Source organism: Microtus pennsylvanicus, chromosome 6 (assembly GCF_037038515.1).
Source record: "Microtus pennsylvanicus isolate mMicPen1 chromosome 6, mMicPen1.hap1, whole genome shotgun sequence".
Classification (NCBI taxonomy): domain Eukaryota; kingdom Metazoa; phylum Chordata; class Mammalia; order Rodentia; family Cricetidae; genus Microtus; species Microtus pennsylvanicus.
The window spans coordinates 84,183,692-84,202,185 of NC_134584.1; the positions used below are offsets into that span (position 1 = coordinate 84,183,692).

Sequence of the window (18,494 nt, forward strand, 5' to 3'; positions counted from 1 at the left end):
CTTAAGCTGGAAAGCAGGAAGAATTGATAGAAAACGTAAAAAGCACAAAGCATCACCAACCCCCGTGATCACATGATTATGTAAGACGATTCCGCTCAATATATATTTCCTGACACTGAATATTGAATCCAAGGATCTCCACAGGAAAGGCAAAGTTTTAAAAACCCAAATAGTTAGAGTCCACTATTTCTGAATTGTTTCAGATCACAGCAAATTTCCAAATTCTTTAATGGTGTAAATGTAATGTCTAATCTGCATCATGACCTCACGCACCCTACATAGCAGCAAATACTAACTGCTCCAAAATTCGTCAATGCAGTATCAGCTGTCCATGCACTCCAAAACCACAGCATATCGTGTCCCGGTATTGATATCCAGGGTATATGAACCTTAGGAACCTATTGGAAAACTTATTATTCCATTGAATAAATCGGTCTGTAAAAGATCATTTTATTACTTTCATAGAAGCTGGAAAGATATTTGAAAAAAGTTCAACATATATTCCATACAAACATAAAGGGGCTGGAGATGGAACTCAGGGGCAGAGCCTCATAGAAAGTTCATGACCCTGCAGGAAAAGAAAAGGTGATGTTGCAGTGCCTGGGTACCTTGACAGGCACGTCCTTCCCTACACTGCTTGTGAGAATAAAGGACAACTCAGCTGACAGAACAGATTTAGAGCGACAGGAGACCGCTACATAGTGCTTAAACAGGTACGCCATATGTTTGTTGACCAGCCACCCAAAGGGCTCCGATTAAAGAATGGCCCTGCTCAACGTGGTGGCCCAACCAGGACTCTTGCATATTGCCGGTAGGAACTGAAGCACATGGCCACATTGTAACAAGCAGCTAAGCATTTCCCTAAGCAGATGCCCCAGGCATCTCACCCATTCTGCTCCCAGCTCCTGAAGAGGAGACTTGTCTAGAAATGCATCAGTACAATGGGAGCCACACAGCAGTAAGGAGGTGCAAACACTGCGTCCAGACGTGCAGATGAATCTCAGTCATGCTGGCTGGAGGGGAGCCAGAAACACAAAAACAAAACAAAATAAAACATTGTTTAAGCTCCATTTCTACCAGATTCCACAAGAAGTCTGTGGTTGCCAGGGATGGGATCAAGAAAGCTTTTGCAAACTGATTTATTCCTTATTTGTTGTGTTCCTTGGGTGTTTGCTTACATGTGCTCAAAGCTGGCAAAGTATATACAAAACAAATCCAAAGAACCAATTAAAAATAGGATGGGTGTCCAAAGACCACCCAGAAGTGACTTGAAGACACCTCCTTCTGTTATACCTAGGGCAATTTGGGTGCTGCAGTAATTGAGCAAGGTGATACGATAAACTCAGAACCCATGAAGCCAAGCTGAGAGAGGATGGAATCATGACTGGAGATGTATACATTTTTTAAAATTATGTTTCTCTGCCTAATAAAGAATGAAAATGAGTTAAAGTTACTGTATTGAAACCACAGGAAAATGATTGACACATCCTAAATCAAGGGGGCAGGCTGAACACAGAAGGACAGAAAAGAGGTCCTTTGCACAGACTCTAAGTCTGGTCACACAGATTAATACTAGATACAAACAATACACGGAACTGGAAGCACACAGAAGGGAAAGAAAGCAGGTAACACCTTCGAGGGATGTACAAAATAAAGCCAACTAAGTGTCTCTGGAAATTATTCATATTGCCAGAATGAAAATATATAATTTATAAGATTAACATTTAACATGTCATGACGCATGTGAAATCGGAAGTTTCCTGAGCGGCAATCATGAGCACTCAGCTTTTAAAATAAAGAAATATATTTAAAAAATCAACCATATGAAATTTGGTATGCCTGTCTTGACAATCTTCTAAAACCGTGATTGATATTAAATTCAGGGAGCGAGGGACGTGGCTCAACTGATATAGAGCTTGTCTAGCACACACCAACCGGACTTCACCCCAGCAGTACAGTGTCCCAAAAGTCAGAAAGTAGAGGAAAGAGAGTCTGAAATTTTAGGTCATCATTGGCTCCACACCTAGTTTGAGACCAGCCTGGACTACTAGATAAGACCCCCCCCCCTCCCTCCCCGCCACACACACACAGAACAAAACAACCACAAAGAAAAGAGAAAAAAGAAAAGAAAGGAAAGGAAAAGAAAACAAAATTATATCCGTCTATTCATCCATCCCATCCACCTAGGAGCCAACTAAGGCACGGCACGTAGAAGAGGTCTGCAGAGCTTCAACTCCAGAGAGCTGCTACTGACTTTGGGAGCACTGCTCCCCAGGGTCGCCGCGCGGCCGCTGGGTCCTTAGCGGCGGTTGAGCAGGAGGCTCGCTCACCGGAGCATCCACAGCATCCTCCGGAGCTGCCGCTCGCGCACGCGCAGTTAGTAGTCGCTGCTGGGCGGCTGCCGCCCGGATCGGTCTGGGGGAGACGCCGGGGATTGAGTAGTGGCCAGTCGGACACGTGAGCTTCCGCTGCCGGACACAAACTCGCAGGACAGGTGTGTGATCTGCGGGGCCGGGGTGAGGAATCGGGTCCGGATGCCCGGGCCGCACCCCGTTCTGAGACTAGAAGGTTCAACTGGGTGCAGCCAGGTGAGGTTGGAGGTTGAGTTCAAGGATGGAGGTGCAGCGAGCTCTTGTCATAGGTGGGCTCTCCCAGCCTCCGCGACAGAGATCAGCCTTGGGTGGAGGGAGCCCCACTTCAAGTCCCTTGGGTCCCCCACCTGCTGCGCTGACGCGGGGGAAGGCCGGGTGCCCTGCTCAGCCTGGAGTCTCTGGAGTCCGTTATCCCAGCAGTTGCCACTGTGGCCCCGTTCCACGGAGCCCTGGCCACGCTCCCAAGAGAGTTCTTTGCACTTTTCTAGAAAACGCAAACAAAACCAACTTGGGCTCCTCATAAGCAACCCACTTCTGTGCAATCCATCTCTGCGAAGCCAAAAGGACCCCACCACCAGCAGCACACACATCACCACCATCCGGTGAAGGTGGCTAGAGAGTCCTGGCTGCTACCTAGACACTTGGGTGGAACCTAGCGGGCTCCTGAGGAGGGAGCCTAAGTGTGTTGAAGTCATTATCTAATGCCTGTTTACTATCAATCAGAGACTTTAGTGAACGTAAGTGGCATCTGCCCCACCCAGGAGGGAGATGCTCTGCAGAGGTTTGTTCTGGGTTAAAAAATAAATGGCTAGGAAGCTGGGTGCTGGAGACAGAAGGTTAAAAACAGAAGCAGACAAATTAGGCGAAAGAACGTTCAATGGGAATACATTTTGGAACATGATTAATTTATATTGAAACTTTTCGATGCATAAAATAGTAAATCGTGGTGTTTTGTTTTGTTTACTTGCTTGCTTGCCCTGGAATTTTTACCCCTCTCTGGTAGCCCTCCTTTCCGTAGTTGTAATTTTGGCGGCTTTCTAGTCCTCGTCTATTGGTGTGATCATCTAGTCACGTCGACCCTGTGCTTTTCTAGTCCGGCCAGGATGGTTTCTAGTGTGTGGCATGTGTTGTTGATGGATGGCCCTGATGGATGTTATTGTGTCAAGGATTCTTTCAGCGCCTGATAATTTTCTTCTTGACTGTGTAATTAGAAAGCAGGACCCATCTGCTTTGATAGGACTTCAGCTCGGGTCACTCAAGCCTCTCACTTCGCAGGTGAGAAGAGACCCAGAGTGATTGCCCAGGTCCATTGCCCTCTGGACAGCAGTGCCAGCCACTGGCCAGCCACTGGGAAGGCAGCAAGGTCAGGAAGCAGCTACTGTCATTCTGTAGTGAGCTTCTGAAGCCACATGAGTCAGGTTTCCACCCTCACTCCCCAGGTACACCAACCATGCCTGATACCTCAGCCAGCTAAGGACCGCAACGTAGGCAAAAGTCCCCAGTTATGAGAAGAGCCATTTATAGGAGTGTAAGTGTATTAAAAGGGAAGTTCTGGGCTGGAGAGATGGCTCAGTGGTTAAGAACACACACTGCTCTTGCGGAAGCCCTGGAATCAGTTCCTAGCACCCGTGTCAGATACTCACAACCTGTAACTCCAGATCCAGGGCATCGATGCCCTTTTCTGACCTCCTCTGATACCCACACATATGTTTATATAACAACACAGCAGAAGCACATGTATACAAAATTAAAGTTTTAAAAAATATGTAGGCGAATACTCAGAATGAAGACTCAGTCTTAGAAGAAGCGATCTGTGCTAAGAGCTACTGACAGTGGTTTAAGCAGGGTCCAGGTTAAGAAATGTTGCTAGGAAATGCCAGGCTTGCAAGAAGGCAGGGGCTGGTTCTGAAGGTTAGCGAGAGTGGGAAGGACACAGTAACAGCTAGGAATATCTGTCAGGGAGGTCACGTCCCTAACAATGGCTGACGCACGGAAATGTGTTCTTTCATTCCACAAACGCCCTCCTAATGAGCTTGGTTACCAGAGACCCCGGGGACTCATGGCGCTGCACTCTGCTTTGCTTTCTGGTGGACTCCTTCCCAGCCCAAGTCCACTCACGTAGGACGGCTTTGGCAACTAGAGGTGATGTTACAGAAAAGGGAAATAAACCAGGCACAGTGGTGCACACCCCTAATCCCAGCACTCTGGAGGCAGAGGCAGGCAGGTATCTCTGATTTTGAGGCCAGCTTGGTCTACACATTAAGTTCTAGGACAGCAAGGACTAAACAGAGAGATCCTGCCTCAAAAATCAAAACTAAAAATTACATTTATTTGTGGGTTGGGTGGTGGAACACTTGGCACGTGTGTGGCAGTCAGAGGCCAGCTTTGGGAAATTAGTTCTCTCTGATGTGGGTCCTGGGGATTGACCTAGGTTCTCGGGCCATCTTGATGGGCACAGTCAGCATATTTCATCTCAGAGGAAAGAGCAAGTTCAAATTAAAGAAGGTGTCGAGTCATCTTTGAGAGTGAATAACTCATCTTTGAAGAGTGATCTCTGAAGTGTAGAGTTCAGGAATCCTCAGATAGCTATCACAGGAAGAAGCAAAAAGAACATACAGGACGACAGCAGAGCATGGTGGTGAAGGTCTGCAGTCCCGGTGCTGGGGAGGCAGAGACAGCCCTGGATCCCGGGGCACAGGCATTGTGGGAAATACTGTGGAAGCATCTCGGAAATTAAAAACGGAATTGTCATATGATCAAGTGATCAGGTATATATCCCCTTTATTAATTCTCTTGTTGCTGAGACATAATACTAGATAAATGCAACTTAAGGAGAGAAGGCTTTATCTGGCTTACAGTCTGCAGGGCCACAGTCCGTGTTGCTGAGAAGGCATGGCAGCCAGAGAGGAGCCTGCAGTCAGGAAGCAGAAAGAGATGAACACTGGTGCTCAGCTCACTTTCTCCTTTTCCTTCCAGTTTGGGGCCCAGCCCATTCACTAAGAATGGGTCTTCATAACTCAATCAACACATGCTAGAAATCCCCGTGAGCAGGCCTGCCCAGAAGCTCTCCTCTGTGTGAGTCTAGGTTCTATTAAGTGGACAATACTGCCATCCAGAAAGTTCTAAAGTCATATTGATACTCTTTTTTTATTTTTTTAATTTATTTATTTATTAAAGATTTCTGTCTCTTCCCCGCCACTGCCTCCCATTTCCCTCCCCTCCCCCAATTAAGTCCCCCCCCCTCAGCCCGAAAAGCAATCAGGGTTCCCTGTCCTGTGGGAAGTCCAAGGAACCCCCACCTCCATTCAGGTCTAGTAAGTTGAGCATCCAAACTGCCTAGGCTCCCACAAAGCCAGTGCGTGCAGTAGGATCAGAAACCCATTGCCGTTGTTTTTGAGTTCACAGTAGTCCTCATTGTCCGCTATGTTCAGAGAGTCCGGTTTTATCCCAGGCTTTTCCAGACCCAGGCCAGCTGGTCTTGGTGAGTTCCCAGTAGAACATCCCCATTGTCTCAGTGTGTGGGTGCACTCCTCGCGGTCCTGAGTTCCTTGCTCGTGCTCTCTCTCCTTCTGCTCCTGATTTGGACCTTGAGATTTCAGTTCTGTGCTCCAATGTGGGTCTCTGTCTCTGTCTCCTTTCATCGCTTGCTGAAGGTTAATATTCAGGAGGATGCCTATATGTTTTTCTTTGTGTTCTCCTTATTTAGCTTCTCTAGGATCACTAATTATAGGCTCAATGTCCTTGGTTTATGGCTAGAAACCAAATATGAGTGAGTACATCCCATGTTCCTCTTTTTGGGTCTGGCTTACCTCACTCAGGATAGTGTTTTCTATTTCCATCCATTTGCATGCAAAATTCAAAAAAAATTTTTACATCTATTTATTTACCCTTGTGTGTTTTGTCTCTCCATAAAGACGGCAGTATCTGAATACAGAAAGCACCTATTAAGGTAGATTTCTGTTTAGTGGTTTTGAAAATGTGCATTTTCTTTTTTTTTTAATATTTATTATGTATACAATATTCTGTGTGTATGCCTGAAGGCCAGAAGAGGGCGCCAGACCTCTTTACAGATGGTTGTGAGCCACCATGTGGTTGCTGGGAATTGAACTCAGGACCTTTGGAAGAGCAGGCAATGCTCTTAACCACTGAGCCATCTCTCCAGCCCCGAAAATGTGCATTTTCAAAGTATACATTCAACCTTTAGGAGAAATCAAGCTTATCTGGTCCAGATATTAAAGTTTTGATCTGAAAAGGGGTTGTGTCAGTTGAACTAAGTAGGTAGAATAGTGCTTTCTGTGATGTTTTATAAACTGTTTTAATTATATATAATTTATATACTATCAAGTTCGGTTTCTTATTTTATGTAATTATATTTTGAGTTGGGTAATCATTACCAAATTTTAATATTGGCTATTTCATCGCCCTAAGTGCCCTTTAGCAATTCTGGTGACTGTAGTACCATCCCTGTCTGCTCCATCTTTCTTACATGGTCCCATATATGTCCATAGCTGTCTATTGTCTGAACAGTTTTAGAGTTCTAAGACTCTACTTTGCAAATGTCCCCATGTTGATGTTAGCTTTGAGGAATGAGTGGCATGCATGATGATGATGTGTTATTGTATGACCGCTTTTGAATCAATGACTCTTAACTGTCTCGGTGCCAACAGACTTTCTAGAAGGGGGAGATCTTGAATTAGCATATGCTAATGAGAGCGGGTGAGAACATAATCACATAAAGGAAGCCATTCTGTTAAGAGGACAGCAGGTTGCGTTTGGCATTTTTCCTAGCAGAAGGGACAGCAGTTATGCAGCGTCTGAAGAGACCTGTGGTCAGACAATCATGTGATAACCATGGAATTATAGAAAGAGCGAGGTTCCTGGCAGACAACTTGCTACAGCATGGAATTTGATTTTTGGCAAACACTCCTATGTTAAATGTAAAAATCCCTTTGTTTTTGGTGTTTAGATGTAAGTGGACTGCAGCTTTGTAATTATCAAATGTTTAATTTTGCATATACTTAAGCTTCATTATTTGAAATAATATAATTGAAAATTTAGGCATCATTATAGCTTTTTTCTTTTCAATGAATCATCATATTATTTGCGTTTGATAGACACTGTTGCGAAATCTTAGTATTTTTATACCATTCACTTTTTGATTTTGGAAGAAAACTTAGAACTGAAAATCTGAAGTTATTTTACTTGTCCAAGGCTTAATTTAAATAATGTTGCTGGCAATGAAAGCATTCCCAGAATAAAGAAGAAATTGATTCTTCCTGTGGTTCTTACCACACGGCCTCCATGCCTGACTTTTCACTGGCTGCTTTAATTTCACAGGTAGTCGCTATGCGTTTCCAAGGTGTTGGTCTGTGCTTGGGTCTTCTGGCCATCGCTGTCAATGCAGAGTTCGTGAGTGACGGTGTTGGGGTGGAAGACGCCAGTGAGAATTCAGAAGAGAGTAGTATTAAAGAAGACGAACCTTCCTCAGGGGTAAGACAGTTGAGACGTGAGTTGTAAGCTCTTCTTCCCGTGGTCTCTCTAGAGTGACAGGTCTCTCTAGACACATCCCCTTCCTCCTGACGGGGTCGGACTTCTCAGGGCGTAGGAAAATGTTGCTTTTTCCATCAGTGTCCTTCAAGTGCCGACAGCAAACATTGTTTGTGACACCGGCCCGAGTTGTGCTCAGCGAGTCTGGGAGGTTTTTGCTGGTTAAAGAGGACCGAGTTCTTTAGCAAAGACAAAGGCCTTGAGTTCTAGTTCTAACGATATCAGACCTTTCCAGACAAAATGGAAGGTGCCATAACTTGTGGTTTTTCAATAAGTAAAGAAGTGGCTTCCATTTCTCTGTGGGTAGAAGGTACCACACAAGGAGGTCGGATTTTAAAGGCAGAAGTGACAAGGTGGCTTCAGTGGGGCTGAGCCAGGACCCTGCCTCAGCTGTCAAGGTGTGTGTTCTGAGGTGGTGACCGGCAGGCACCTTGGGACTTTACAGAGGTTTTGGTTCATCTACTCGAACCATCTGGAGCTTCCACACTGAGTGTATTCACATGGAATCCTGCGAAGACCAGAAGCCACTCTCCTTCCATGCTAGCCTCTGTTTGGAGGGCCCAGGTCATAAATAGGAAGTTCTCACAGATTCCATTGCTTCATCTCATCTTCAGTGAGTTTTTAATACGGAAATGTAAGTGTTAATATTTGTTTGTCATGAATATTTTGGTTCCCGTTTAAATTTCAATCTCTGCAAAGGTATTTCTTTTGAAACCTAGTCCTATAATCTACAAAGTAATGCTGAATAAATCAACATCTGGAGCAAATATCCTGTTAACAGGGTCTTTAAAAGTGGAATCTTTAGAACATGGACACGTGTGCTAGCCCCTCATAAGTGTATTTGGTGAGATGACAAGATGTGGGGGAAAAACACCCAACATTATATTCCCAGACACCAGTTGTCCAAAGTGGCAGGTGTCATTGATATTACTAAGACAAGAGCTTTGCAACAAGAGCCCGTGCCACCTGGAGTCTCTACTGTCAATGTGCACCGTGTGCTAAGTTCTGAACTGTCAGGATGACTTCAGATATTTGCAAAAATGAATAACTTTGGCTTTAAAAAAAATCTCTTTTCTAGACTATTAAATATAAGACACCTCTACCTATAGGAGAAGTGTACTTTACGGAAACGTTCGACAGTGGGAGGCTGGCTGGGTGAGTACTCCTGCAGGAGAGCGTCTACTTCCACTTGGCGGGTTTCCTGAAGCTATTGGTCTCTGAGAATGGCTCTCCTGTGTCTTGGCAGAATGATTTTAAGCTACGTATTTATACAAAGAGAGATGCAAATTCGCAGTGCAAAGAAAACCCACAGCATTTCCTCGTTCTCTAGGGCAGACATTAACAGTGGCTGTTCCGAGCTTCGGTTGCAGCCACAGCAATGGTGTGCCTATCTGTGCTGGTTAACACCACTGGCTAGAACGCTCCCGAGCCTCTGCTAGTCGTTAGCTATGTGCTCCACCCCATCTCCCACTCCGAGACTGAGTTCACTCCCACACCGATATGGAAGAGCAGACTAGATTAACTGGCTAACTTCTTGATACTAATTCATTTTGAATGAAAACTGATTATGTTGGCTAATATCTTGAATTTTTACATTCATTTTATCTATAAACTGCAAATCTTATTTTAATGGCAAATATCTGTCTTCACCTTTATTTACAGGTGGGTCTTATCAAAAGCAAAGAAGGATGATAAGGATTCAGAAATTTCCATATATGATGGTAAAATACTTATTTAAATATTAAATAACAATAGCCCATGTTCACTAGCTTTTGAGATTATTTTTTTGTTAAATTATGCTGGTCACAAGGGCCACCTGGCCCTCACAATGCAATGCTCGATTTTTCACGCTGTTCCTCCTCAGTGTTGCAGGGATTGCCCGATTGAGCCAGTTTCTGACTCTTAAATTTAGCTGGACTTTGACCACAGGGGGTTAGCTTGCACGGTGCTGTTCTGGATGTTTGACCTCAAGCCTGGGCACTCATAGATCAAGAGCAGAGGTGGATTATGACCTCTGCAGCCCTCAGCTTCAGCCTTGCCCATCATCCACAGGGTCCCTGGTGGGGCTGTCTGCAGGCTCGGCTGTGGAAGTGTCTTTCAGGGTCATATTTTCTTCCCGAGAAAGGCTACTTGGAAAATGACAGAAGGACTGTCTGCCTTCTGGTCTAGAAGCAGCCTCCTCAAGCATCCTGTGTCCTGTGCTGCAGGCGACCAGGATGGGGGGTGTCACACAAGCATACGGCTAGAGCTCAGACTCAGCACGCGCAGCAGACCTCCGTTGTCAGTTTCCTTCTCGCAGCTTCTGTTGTGTAAGATGTAGACTGTGCCTGCCTTCATCTATACAAACTGTCCTCTATCCCAGCAACTCTCTCCGGCCACCACATGTGTGTACACGCCACATGGACCGTGCAAAGGTCAATCTAAAGCCGTTTATAGAACTGCTCCCCTTAAAGAAACGATGAGTCTAGGGAATACACTGCTAAAAATAATCCACTAAGCCCGGCATCACTAAAACCCAGAATGTTTGATTTAAGCAACTGTGTTTAAGCACTTTACAGTCTTTTTTTGTTTTGTTTTGTTTTGTTTTAAGAAAAACGAAGCCAGATGTTCACTCTGTAAAAGCATAAGATGGGGGTGTGCTTTAGGGAGACCTGCGGGCTTTTATTTTTAAGATGGGTCTTACTATGTCTCCCAGGTTGCCCTCAGCCCTGCGCTCCCCTGCCAGAGCTCTCTGAGTGCGATGTGAGCAGACGCGTACAATGTGTTGCTCTCGAAAATCTTTAAGATTTCTTTTTAAATCCCAAAAGTCCATACAAAACAACAGACTAAACCTCAAGCTGCTTTGGTCATAAGAGTTGTGGCAGTTGCATTGTTTTTAGAAAAAAGCAGTCTCGAGCATTAGTGATTTAATTAGTGTCCATAAATATCACTGTGAGTTGAAACATCGTAGCAAAATCACCATCTTTTGCTGAGTTGAGCTTAGTTGGAACAAACATGCATAATTTTCAAACATCTAATTTTGAAATTAAGATAAGTTGATTTTCCCCCTATTTTAAAAGAGAATAGAGTGATGTCCAACTCTGGGACTCCAGTCAGCCCAGCTGCGTAGCCCCATGGTCTCAAGGCAGTAACACTCAGATCCGGAAGGCTGAACTCCCGGGCCAGAGCCCCCGCTGGGCTTTGTTACTGGCTGGCTTAGTGCTTCTCTGGGATGCTGCTGCTTTCTGGCCCAAAGCTCTCTCGGTCGCATGACTTAACCCGGGGCGGGGTTTGTCTGGTGAGATAGTTTTCCAGCGCGGTTGAAGTACCTGCAGCAGCTGCCATGAAGATGCTTGAAGTGTTGCCTGCGTTTCCTAGTCGGTTGGCTCCACCCTGGGGCAGACTGCTCAGCTTGTCTCATAGGAGTTTTTAAATAGATCGCCTTATTTTTGTGTGGGTTTTTTTTTCATCTTATTTTAAGTGTCCTACAAGGCAAACTTTGCTCTTGGTCAAAAGGGTGCGCTTGGACAGGAAGGGCACTTGCTTTTATACACTGTTTTTTTAAAGTCAGCATTCACAGACCTTATGAGACAAACTGTATTTTATCATTTGTTTTATTGAAAGTACGTCGAGAAAACCTAATTGCACCCATTTTAGAAGTGTACCTGCCGTGTTATTTATTAGTCTTCCGAGCTGAGGTTAACGAAATGAAACCAGTTTCTGAACACTGGCAAGGAAAAGAAAAGGGGAGGGGTGGGAAGTAGAGGAGAGAGAGAGAAAGGAAGAGAAAGGGTAGGGAGAAAGAGATGGGGTGGGGGAGTGAGAGGTGGAGGGTAAGGGAAAGATGAAAAGGGAAATGAGGAGGAGGAAGGAGAGGGAGAAAGGAAGGGAACTACAAACGGCAGAGGCAGATATTATTTCCTGATGCGTTATTTGGTTTTATTTTTCCGTAGTCAGTTTTCATGGGAAAGAGCATCTTCTGTGCGTCTTCTGTTTTTGCTCACTTACTTCGCTTTCTCCTTTAGGAAGATGGGAAATAGAGGAGCTGAAGGAAGACCAGGTGCCTGGCGACCGAGGGCTGGTTCTGAAGTCTAAGGCCAAGCACCATGCAATATCTGCCGTCCTCAATAAACCCTTTATTTTCTCTGATAGACCTTTGATAGTTCAGTAAGTTTTAAGACTTTTTAATTGGTATTAGTTTGGTATAATTCGGCATCTGAATGTATGTCAGGTTTTGCTGCTATGTACAACAACAACAACAAAAAATCCGCATTTCCCTTTCCAGGTCCGTATACAAATGCACACACCCATGACCACACCCTGGTCTCTGGGGGACAAACAGCTTAGTGATAAACTATACATCGCGTGTCCGGTACACACAATTCTGTCACCACAAAGGATGGTGAAGTCACACCTTTATCTTAGTTTTTCTAGTTCCTTGCTGCTAGGGTAGGCCTAAGACATTCAGAACAAAACCATAAGCATGGCCAGCTGATGACCTGTTCATGCCTAGCCACTCAAGGCTGCAGACTGATTCTAGGAGGAAACCCTGTCTGGGATTAAGCTCTAGTCTAGATGAACCCATTTCTGTGGCCATTCCATACTATGTAAAGACAAGGAGGGCTTCCCTGCTAACTGAACCACCTAAAATAATATTACAAATACTTAGTGGGACCAGTATCCACATTGGTATTGTTTGCTACTAACTGACTTTGCTGGTAATTTCTTTCTTTTACTTTTTTCCCTCTCTGTGGTGTGTGTGGAGGTGGCAGGGGGAGGGGCGTTGAGTGCAATTGTACATATGTGTACGCGAAAGCCTGTGGAGCCTGAGCTTGATGCTGGCATCGTCCTTGATGCAATTGCACCTTATTCCCTGAGACAGAGTCTCTCGATCTGCAGCGTGTCTCCCTAGCCAGCCTGCCCTGTGAATCTCCTGCATCCACATTCTGAGGCTGGCCTCCAAGTTTCTTAAGTATTTTACATGAGTTCTGGGGATCTGAACTCTGGTCCTAAAGCTGGGGTCAAGCACTTTAACTACTGAGCCGTCTCCCCACCCTTCCTTGAGGCCTTACTCTCAGTCTCTTAAAAGTTAGGAAGTGAGGTGCAAGGAGCATCACTTTATGAATGCACTGCTCATTTGGGAAGGGATGTGCAGAAAACAAATACAAAATTCAAGTTGTCAGGGATAAATGGAGTGTTTTCTGTATGAGTCACTGAGGAGAAAGTGTTGTCTGCCAGATAAAACACAAACAGAAAAACACATCTAAAAATTTCCAAAACTGTGAAATGATTGTTTTGAAAATTTAAAAAGGATCAAGAATCAAAAAGTAGTCAGATGGGCCGAAATGAAAATATTTGATGTTAAATGCTTTAATTGGCACTTGATTTTTGCTGAACTTTATGGTGCCTTTTGGAGTTTGTGTACATGTCAATACATGCCAAAACATGTCGATACATGTCAATACATGTCAGTACATATCAAATATGTATGTGTGGAGCACGCCTAATCTGAGATCTGAAAAGCTTTGACTGCTACAGTCACTGTGTAATGGAAATTCACCTTTCTGTCTCTTTAAACGCTTATCACCTCTTTGTGTCTTGACTTTCTTTCTGGGTCTTTCTGAAAGAAGATTTCTATAGTTGCCTGCCTTTGTGGAGTGTACTGTAATTCCCCCTCCTCCTCCTGAGTGTTCTATAGTCCCCCTCCTCCTCCTGAGTGTTCTGTAGTCCCCCTCCTCCTCCTCCTCCTGAGTGTTCTGTAGTCCTCCTCCTCCTCTTCCTCCTGAGTGTTCTGTAGTCCTCCTCCTCCTCCTCCTGAGTGTTCTGTAGTCCTCGACCTCCTCCTCCTCCTGAGTGTTCTGTAGTCCTCCTCCTCCTCTTCCTCCTGAGTGTTCTGTAGTCCTCCTCCTCCTCTTCCTCCTGAGTGTTCTGTAGTCCTCCTCCTCCTCTTCCTCCTGAGTGTTCTGTAGTCCCCCTCCTCCTCCTGAGTGTTCTGTAGTCCCCCTCCTCCTCCTGAGTGTTCTGTAGTCCCCCTCCTCCTCCTCCTGAGTGTTCTGTAGTCCTCCTCCTCCTCTTCCTCCTGAGTGTTCTGTAGTCCTCCTCCTCCTCCTCCTGAGTGTTCTGTAGTCCTCGACCTCCTCCTCCTCCTGAGTGTTCTGTAGTCCTCCTCCTCCTCTTCCTCCTGAGTGTTCTGTAGTCCTCCTCCTCCTCCTCCTGAGTGTTCTGTAGTCCCCCTCCTCCTCCTGAGTGTTCTGTAGTCCTCCTCCTCCTCCTGAGTGTTCTGTAGTCCTCCTCCTCCTCCTGAGTGTTCTGTAGTCCTCCTCCTCCTCTTCCTCCTGAGTGTTCTGTAGTCCTCCTCCTCCTCCTCCTGAGTGTTCTGTAGTCCCCCTCCTCCTCCTGAGCGTTCTGTAGTCCCCCTCCTCCTCCTGAGTGTTCTGTAGTCCCCCTCCTCCTCCTCCTGAGTGTTCTGTAGTCCCTCTCCTCCTCCTGAGTGTTCTGTAGTCCCCCTCCTCCTCCTGAGTGTTCTGTAGTCCTCCTCCTCCTCCTCCTGAGTTTTCTGTAGTCCCCCTCCTCCTCCTGAGTGTTCTGTAGTCCTCCTCCTCCTCCTCCTGAGTGTTCTGTAGTCCCCCTCCTCCTCCTCCTGAGTGTTCTGTAGTCCTCCTCCTCCTCCTCGTGAGTGTTCTGTAGTCCCCCTCCTCCTCCTGAGTGTTCTGTAGTCCTCCTCCTCCCCCTGAGTGTTCTGTAGTCCCCCCTCCTCCTCCTGAGTGTTCTGTAGTCCCCCTCCTCCTCCTGAGTGTTCTGTAGTCCCCCTCCTCCTCCTCCTCCTGAGTGTTCTGTAGTCCCCCTCCTCCTCCTGAGTGTTCTGTAGTCCCCCTCCTCCTCGAGTGTTCTGTAGTCCCCCTCCTCCTCCTGAGTGTTCTGTAGTCCCCCTCCTCCCCCTCCTCCTGAGTGTTCTGTAGTCCCCCTCCTCCTCCTCCTCCTGAGTGTTCTGTAGTCCCCCTCCTCCTCCTGAGTGTTCTGTAGTCCTCCTCCTCCTCCTCCTCCTCCTCCTGAGTGTTCTGTAGTCCTGCTCCTCCTCCTCCTCCTGAGTGTTCTATAGTCCTCCTCCCCCTCCTCCTCCTCCTGAGTGTTCTGTAGTCCTGCTCCTCCTCCTCCTCCTCCTCCTGAGTGTTCTGTAGTCCTCCTCCTCCTCCTGAGTGTTCTGTAGTCCCCCTCCTCCCCCTCCTGAGTGTTCTGTAGTCCTCCTCCTCCTCCTCCTGAGTGTTCTGTAGTCCTCCTCCTCCTCCTGAGTGTTCTGTAGTCCCCCTCCTCCTCCTCCTGAGTGTTCTGTAGTCCTCCTCCCCCTCCTCCTGAGTGTTCTGTAGTCCCCCTCCTCCTCCTCCTCCTGAGTGTTCTGTAGTCCCCCTCCTCCTCCTCCTGAGTGTTCTGTAGTCCCCCTCCTCCCCCTCCTCCTGAGTGTTCTGTAGTCCCCCTCCTCCCCCTCCTCCTGAGTGTTCTGTAGTCCCCCTCTTCCTCTTGAGTGTTCTGTAGTCCTCCTCCTCCCCCTCCTCCTGAGTCCCCCTCCTCCCCCTCCTCCTGAGTGTTCTGTAGTCCCCCTCCTCCCCCTCCTCCTGAGTGTTCTGTAGTCCTGCTCCTCCTCCCCCTCCTCCTGAGTGTTCTGTAGTCCTGCTCCTCCTCCCCCTCCTCCTGAGTGTTCTGTAGTCCTGCTCCTCCTCCCCCTCCTCCTGAGTGTTCTGTAGTCCCCCTCCTCCCCTCCTCCTGAGTGTTCTGTAGTCCCCCTCTTCCTCTTGAGTGTTCTGTAGTCCTCCTCCTCCCCCTCCTCCTGAGTGTTCTGTAGTCCTGCTCCTCCTCCCCCTCCTCCTGAGTGTTCTGTAGTCCTGCTCCTCCTCCCCCTCCTCCTGAGTGTTCTGTAGTCCCCCTCCTCCCCCTCCTCCTGAGTGTTCTGTAGTCCCCCTCTTCCTCTTGAGTGTTCTGTAGTCCTCCTCCTCCCCCTCCTCCTGAGTGTTCTGTAGTCCTGCTCCTCCTCCCCCTCCTCCTGAGTGTTCTGTAGTCCCCCTCTTCCTCTTGAGTGTTCTGTAGTCCCCCTCCTCCCCCTCCTCCTGAGTGTTCTGTAGTCCCCCTCCTCCCCTTCCTCCTGAGTGTTCTGTAGTCCCCCTCTTTCTCTTGAGTGTTCTGTAGTCCCCCTCCTCCTCCTCCTGAGTGTTCTGTAGTCCCCCTCTTCCTCTTGAGTGTTCTGTAGTCCCCCTCCTCCTCCTCCTTCTCCTCCTCCTCCTGAGTGTTCTGTAGTCCCCCTCCTCCCCCTCCTCCTGAGTGTTCTGTAGTCCCCCTCCTCCCCCTTCTCCTGAGTGTTCTGTAGTCCCCCTCTTCCTCTTGAGTGTTCTGTAGTCCCCCTCCTCCTCCTCCTCCTCCTCCTGAGTGTTCTGTAGTCCCCCTCCTCCCCCTCCTCCTGAGTGTTCTGTGTCCCCCTCCTCCCCCTCCTCCTGAGTGTTCTGTAGTCCCCCTCCTCCCCCTCCTCCTGAGTGTTCTGTAGTCCCCCTCTTCCTCTTGAGTGTTCTGTAGTCCCCCTCCTCCTCCTCTTCCTCCTCCTGAGTGTTCTGTAGTCCCCCTCTTCCTCTTGAGTGTTCTGTAGTCCCCCTCCTCCTCCTCCTCCTGAGTGTTCTGTAGTCCCCCTCCTCCCCCTCCTCCTTAGTGTTCTGTAGTCCCCCTCCTCCCCCTCCTCCTGAGTGTTCTGTAGTCCCCCTCTTCCTCTTGAGTGTTCTGTAGTCCCCCTCCTCCTCCTCCTCCTCCTGAGTGTTCTGTAGTCCCCCTCCTCCTCCTGAGTGTTCTGTAGTCCCCCTCCTCCCCCTCCTCCTCCTGAGTGTTCTGTATCCTTCTCCTGAGTGTTCTGTAGTCTCCCTCCTCCTCCTCTAACTGTATTTGAGTCCCTGATCTTCATCTTCCCTCTTTCCTTCCTCGACTCCTTTTCACCTCTATAAAATCAATATTTTACTTCTGAAAGGAGTGAGACCATGTGTTATATATCTTCAGGTTTTTTGCCGGAATTATTTTACTCAATGTGATGTCCCATGGTCCCAGCCGTGTCCTTGTGAATAAAAGTTTAATCTTTTTAAGTGGCTGAGCAGTACTCTGTTGAGCATACGGACCACCTCCTTATCCAAACATCCGTGGTCACCCCAGTTAATTCTGCATGGTGGCCATAGAGAATATGGTGCTGAGTGAAGGCTGGGCGTGCAGGCATCTCACGCACTGATTACAGTCCTGGGAGTGTTGACAGACGGCTCCAGTGCAGTTCTGATTTCCATTTGAGAAATCTAGTGCCATTTCTCATAGTGGCTGTATTAATATATCATTCTACCACCAATATATAAAATTGCCCTGTTTGACATCATAAGCAGTTTTGTTTATTTGTGTGTTTTTTGTTTTTTGTTTGTTTGGGTTTTTTGTTGTTGCTGGTTGGGTTTTTGTTTTTGTTTTTGCTTTCATTAAAGTCTTTCCACCTGGGGTAAGGTTTTACTGTTTTCCTGATTTATGACCACATGTGCCTTTTACTATACTGTTGTTCATGTGTTTCTTCTTTTGAGAAATATCTGTGTAAGCTTGTTGCACTTTGTGTTTTCTGAGACAGGGTTTCTCTGTGTAGCCCTGGCTGACCTTGAACACACTCTGTAGACCAACCAGACTGGCCTCGAACTCAGAGATCCGCCTGCCTCGGAGTCCCGAGTGCTGGGATTAAAATCGTGCGTATATTTTTAATAGGACTTTTTTCTTTTTGCTCCAGAATGTTTCATATAGCCAAAACATTAATTGATTAATAATTATTTCTAATTTGTGCTAATTTTTTCTAATAATTAATAATTATTTCTAATTTTTACTAGCATGTGGTCTCTCCTGGAGGAAGCCCTGGGTTCTACCAGGTAGATGTGTTTCTGCAGCTGCTGGGGATGCACTCTGTAACTGTTGGTTGGTCTGGAATAGTTTAAATCCAGTGACTGTTTGCTTACATGATCTGTTCATTGTTAAATTGGGGGGTATAGGAGTGTCCCCGCAATTACTGGTTCTCCTTGTAATCTAGTTGTGTTTTCTGTACACACGTGGTGCTGAAGTCTCCAGTTCACACCCACACTGCTTGGGATTCCATCCCCTCTAACTGACCCCTTTGTCGGTACAGTGACTGTCTCCTTTCCCAGTCCCTCCTGCCTGACGTGAGCAGAACTGTCCTCTTCCCGCTGAATGGCAAATCTTTTTGTGTTCCACCTCTGTGAACCTCTTCATATGTGAAAAATTGGTTGGCTCCTCTTCTTGTGTTTTGGGGGTTTTGATGTTGTTTGTTTGTTTGCTTGTTTAGTTCACTTTTCTTCAATTTACTCAGCAAGTCTAACATTTTGTGAGGAGTTTAAATTGTTGCTATTCAAGGCTATTGTGACCAGGGCTTCTCTAATTTTGTCAATACACTTTTGTTTTGTAATCTTTTGTTGTTTGACTTCTCTCTTATTGTTCATCTCTGATTATTTAAATGTGTGTGAGTGTGTGTGTGTGTGTGTGTGTGTGTGTGTGTGTGTGTGTGTGTGTGGTCTGAGTTTTATGTTTTAATGTGCT

General features: G+C 46.6%; 2 protein-coding genes across 3 annotated transcripts in view; both read left to right on the forward strand.

The window, feature by feature from the left end:
• The window catches only part of Mgat4d (MGAT4 family member D), a 36,878-nt gene extending 34,417 nt beyond the window's left edge, over window positions 1-2,461 (forward strand). The window contains exon 11 of the mRNA XM_075978003.1: window positions 2,276-2,461. Within this exon, the coding sequence (XP_075834118.1) occupies window positions 2,276-2,461 (186 nt within the window). The remainder of the gene's footprint in view (window positions 1-2,275) is intronic.
• Clgn (calmegin) overlaps window positions 2,346-18,494 on the forward strand; it is a 37,645-nt gene continuing 21,496 nt past the window's right edge. Inside the window, exons 1-5 of one of the 2 annotated variants that reach the window (XM_075977889.1) lie at window positions 2,346-2,494; window positions 7,710-7,862; window positions 8,998-9,074; window positions 9,582-9,640; window positions 11,924-12,065. In XM_075977889.1, coding sequence (XP_075834004.1) covers window positions 7,719-7,862; window positions 8,998-9,074; window positions 9,582-9,640; window positions 11,924-12,065 — 422 coding nt within the window. In that variant the 5' untranslated portion in view covers window positions 2,346-2,494; window positions 7,710-7,718. Of the gene's footprint in view, window positions 2,495-2,528; window positions 2,589-7,709; window positions 7,863-8,997; window positions 9,075-9,581; window positions 9,641-11,923; window positions 12,066-18,494 lie in introns of those variants that run through there. The other variant, XM_075977888.1, reaches the window with a different exon arrangement.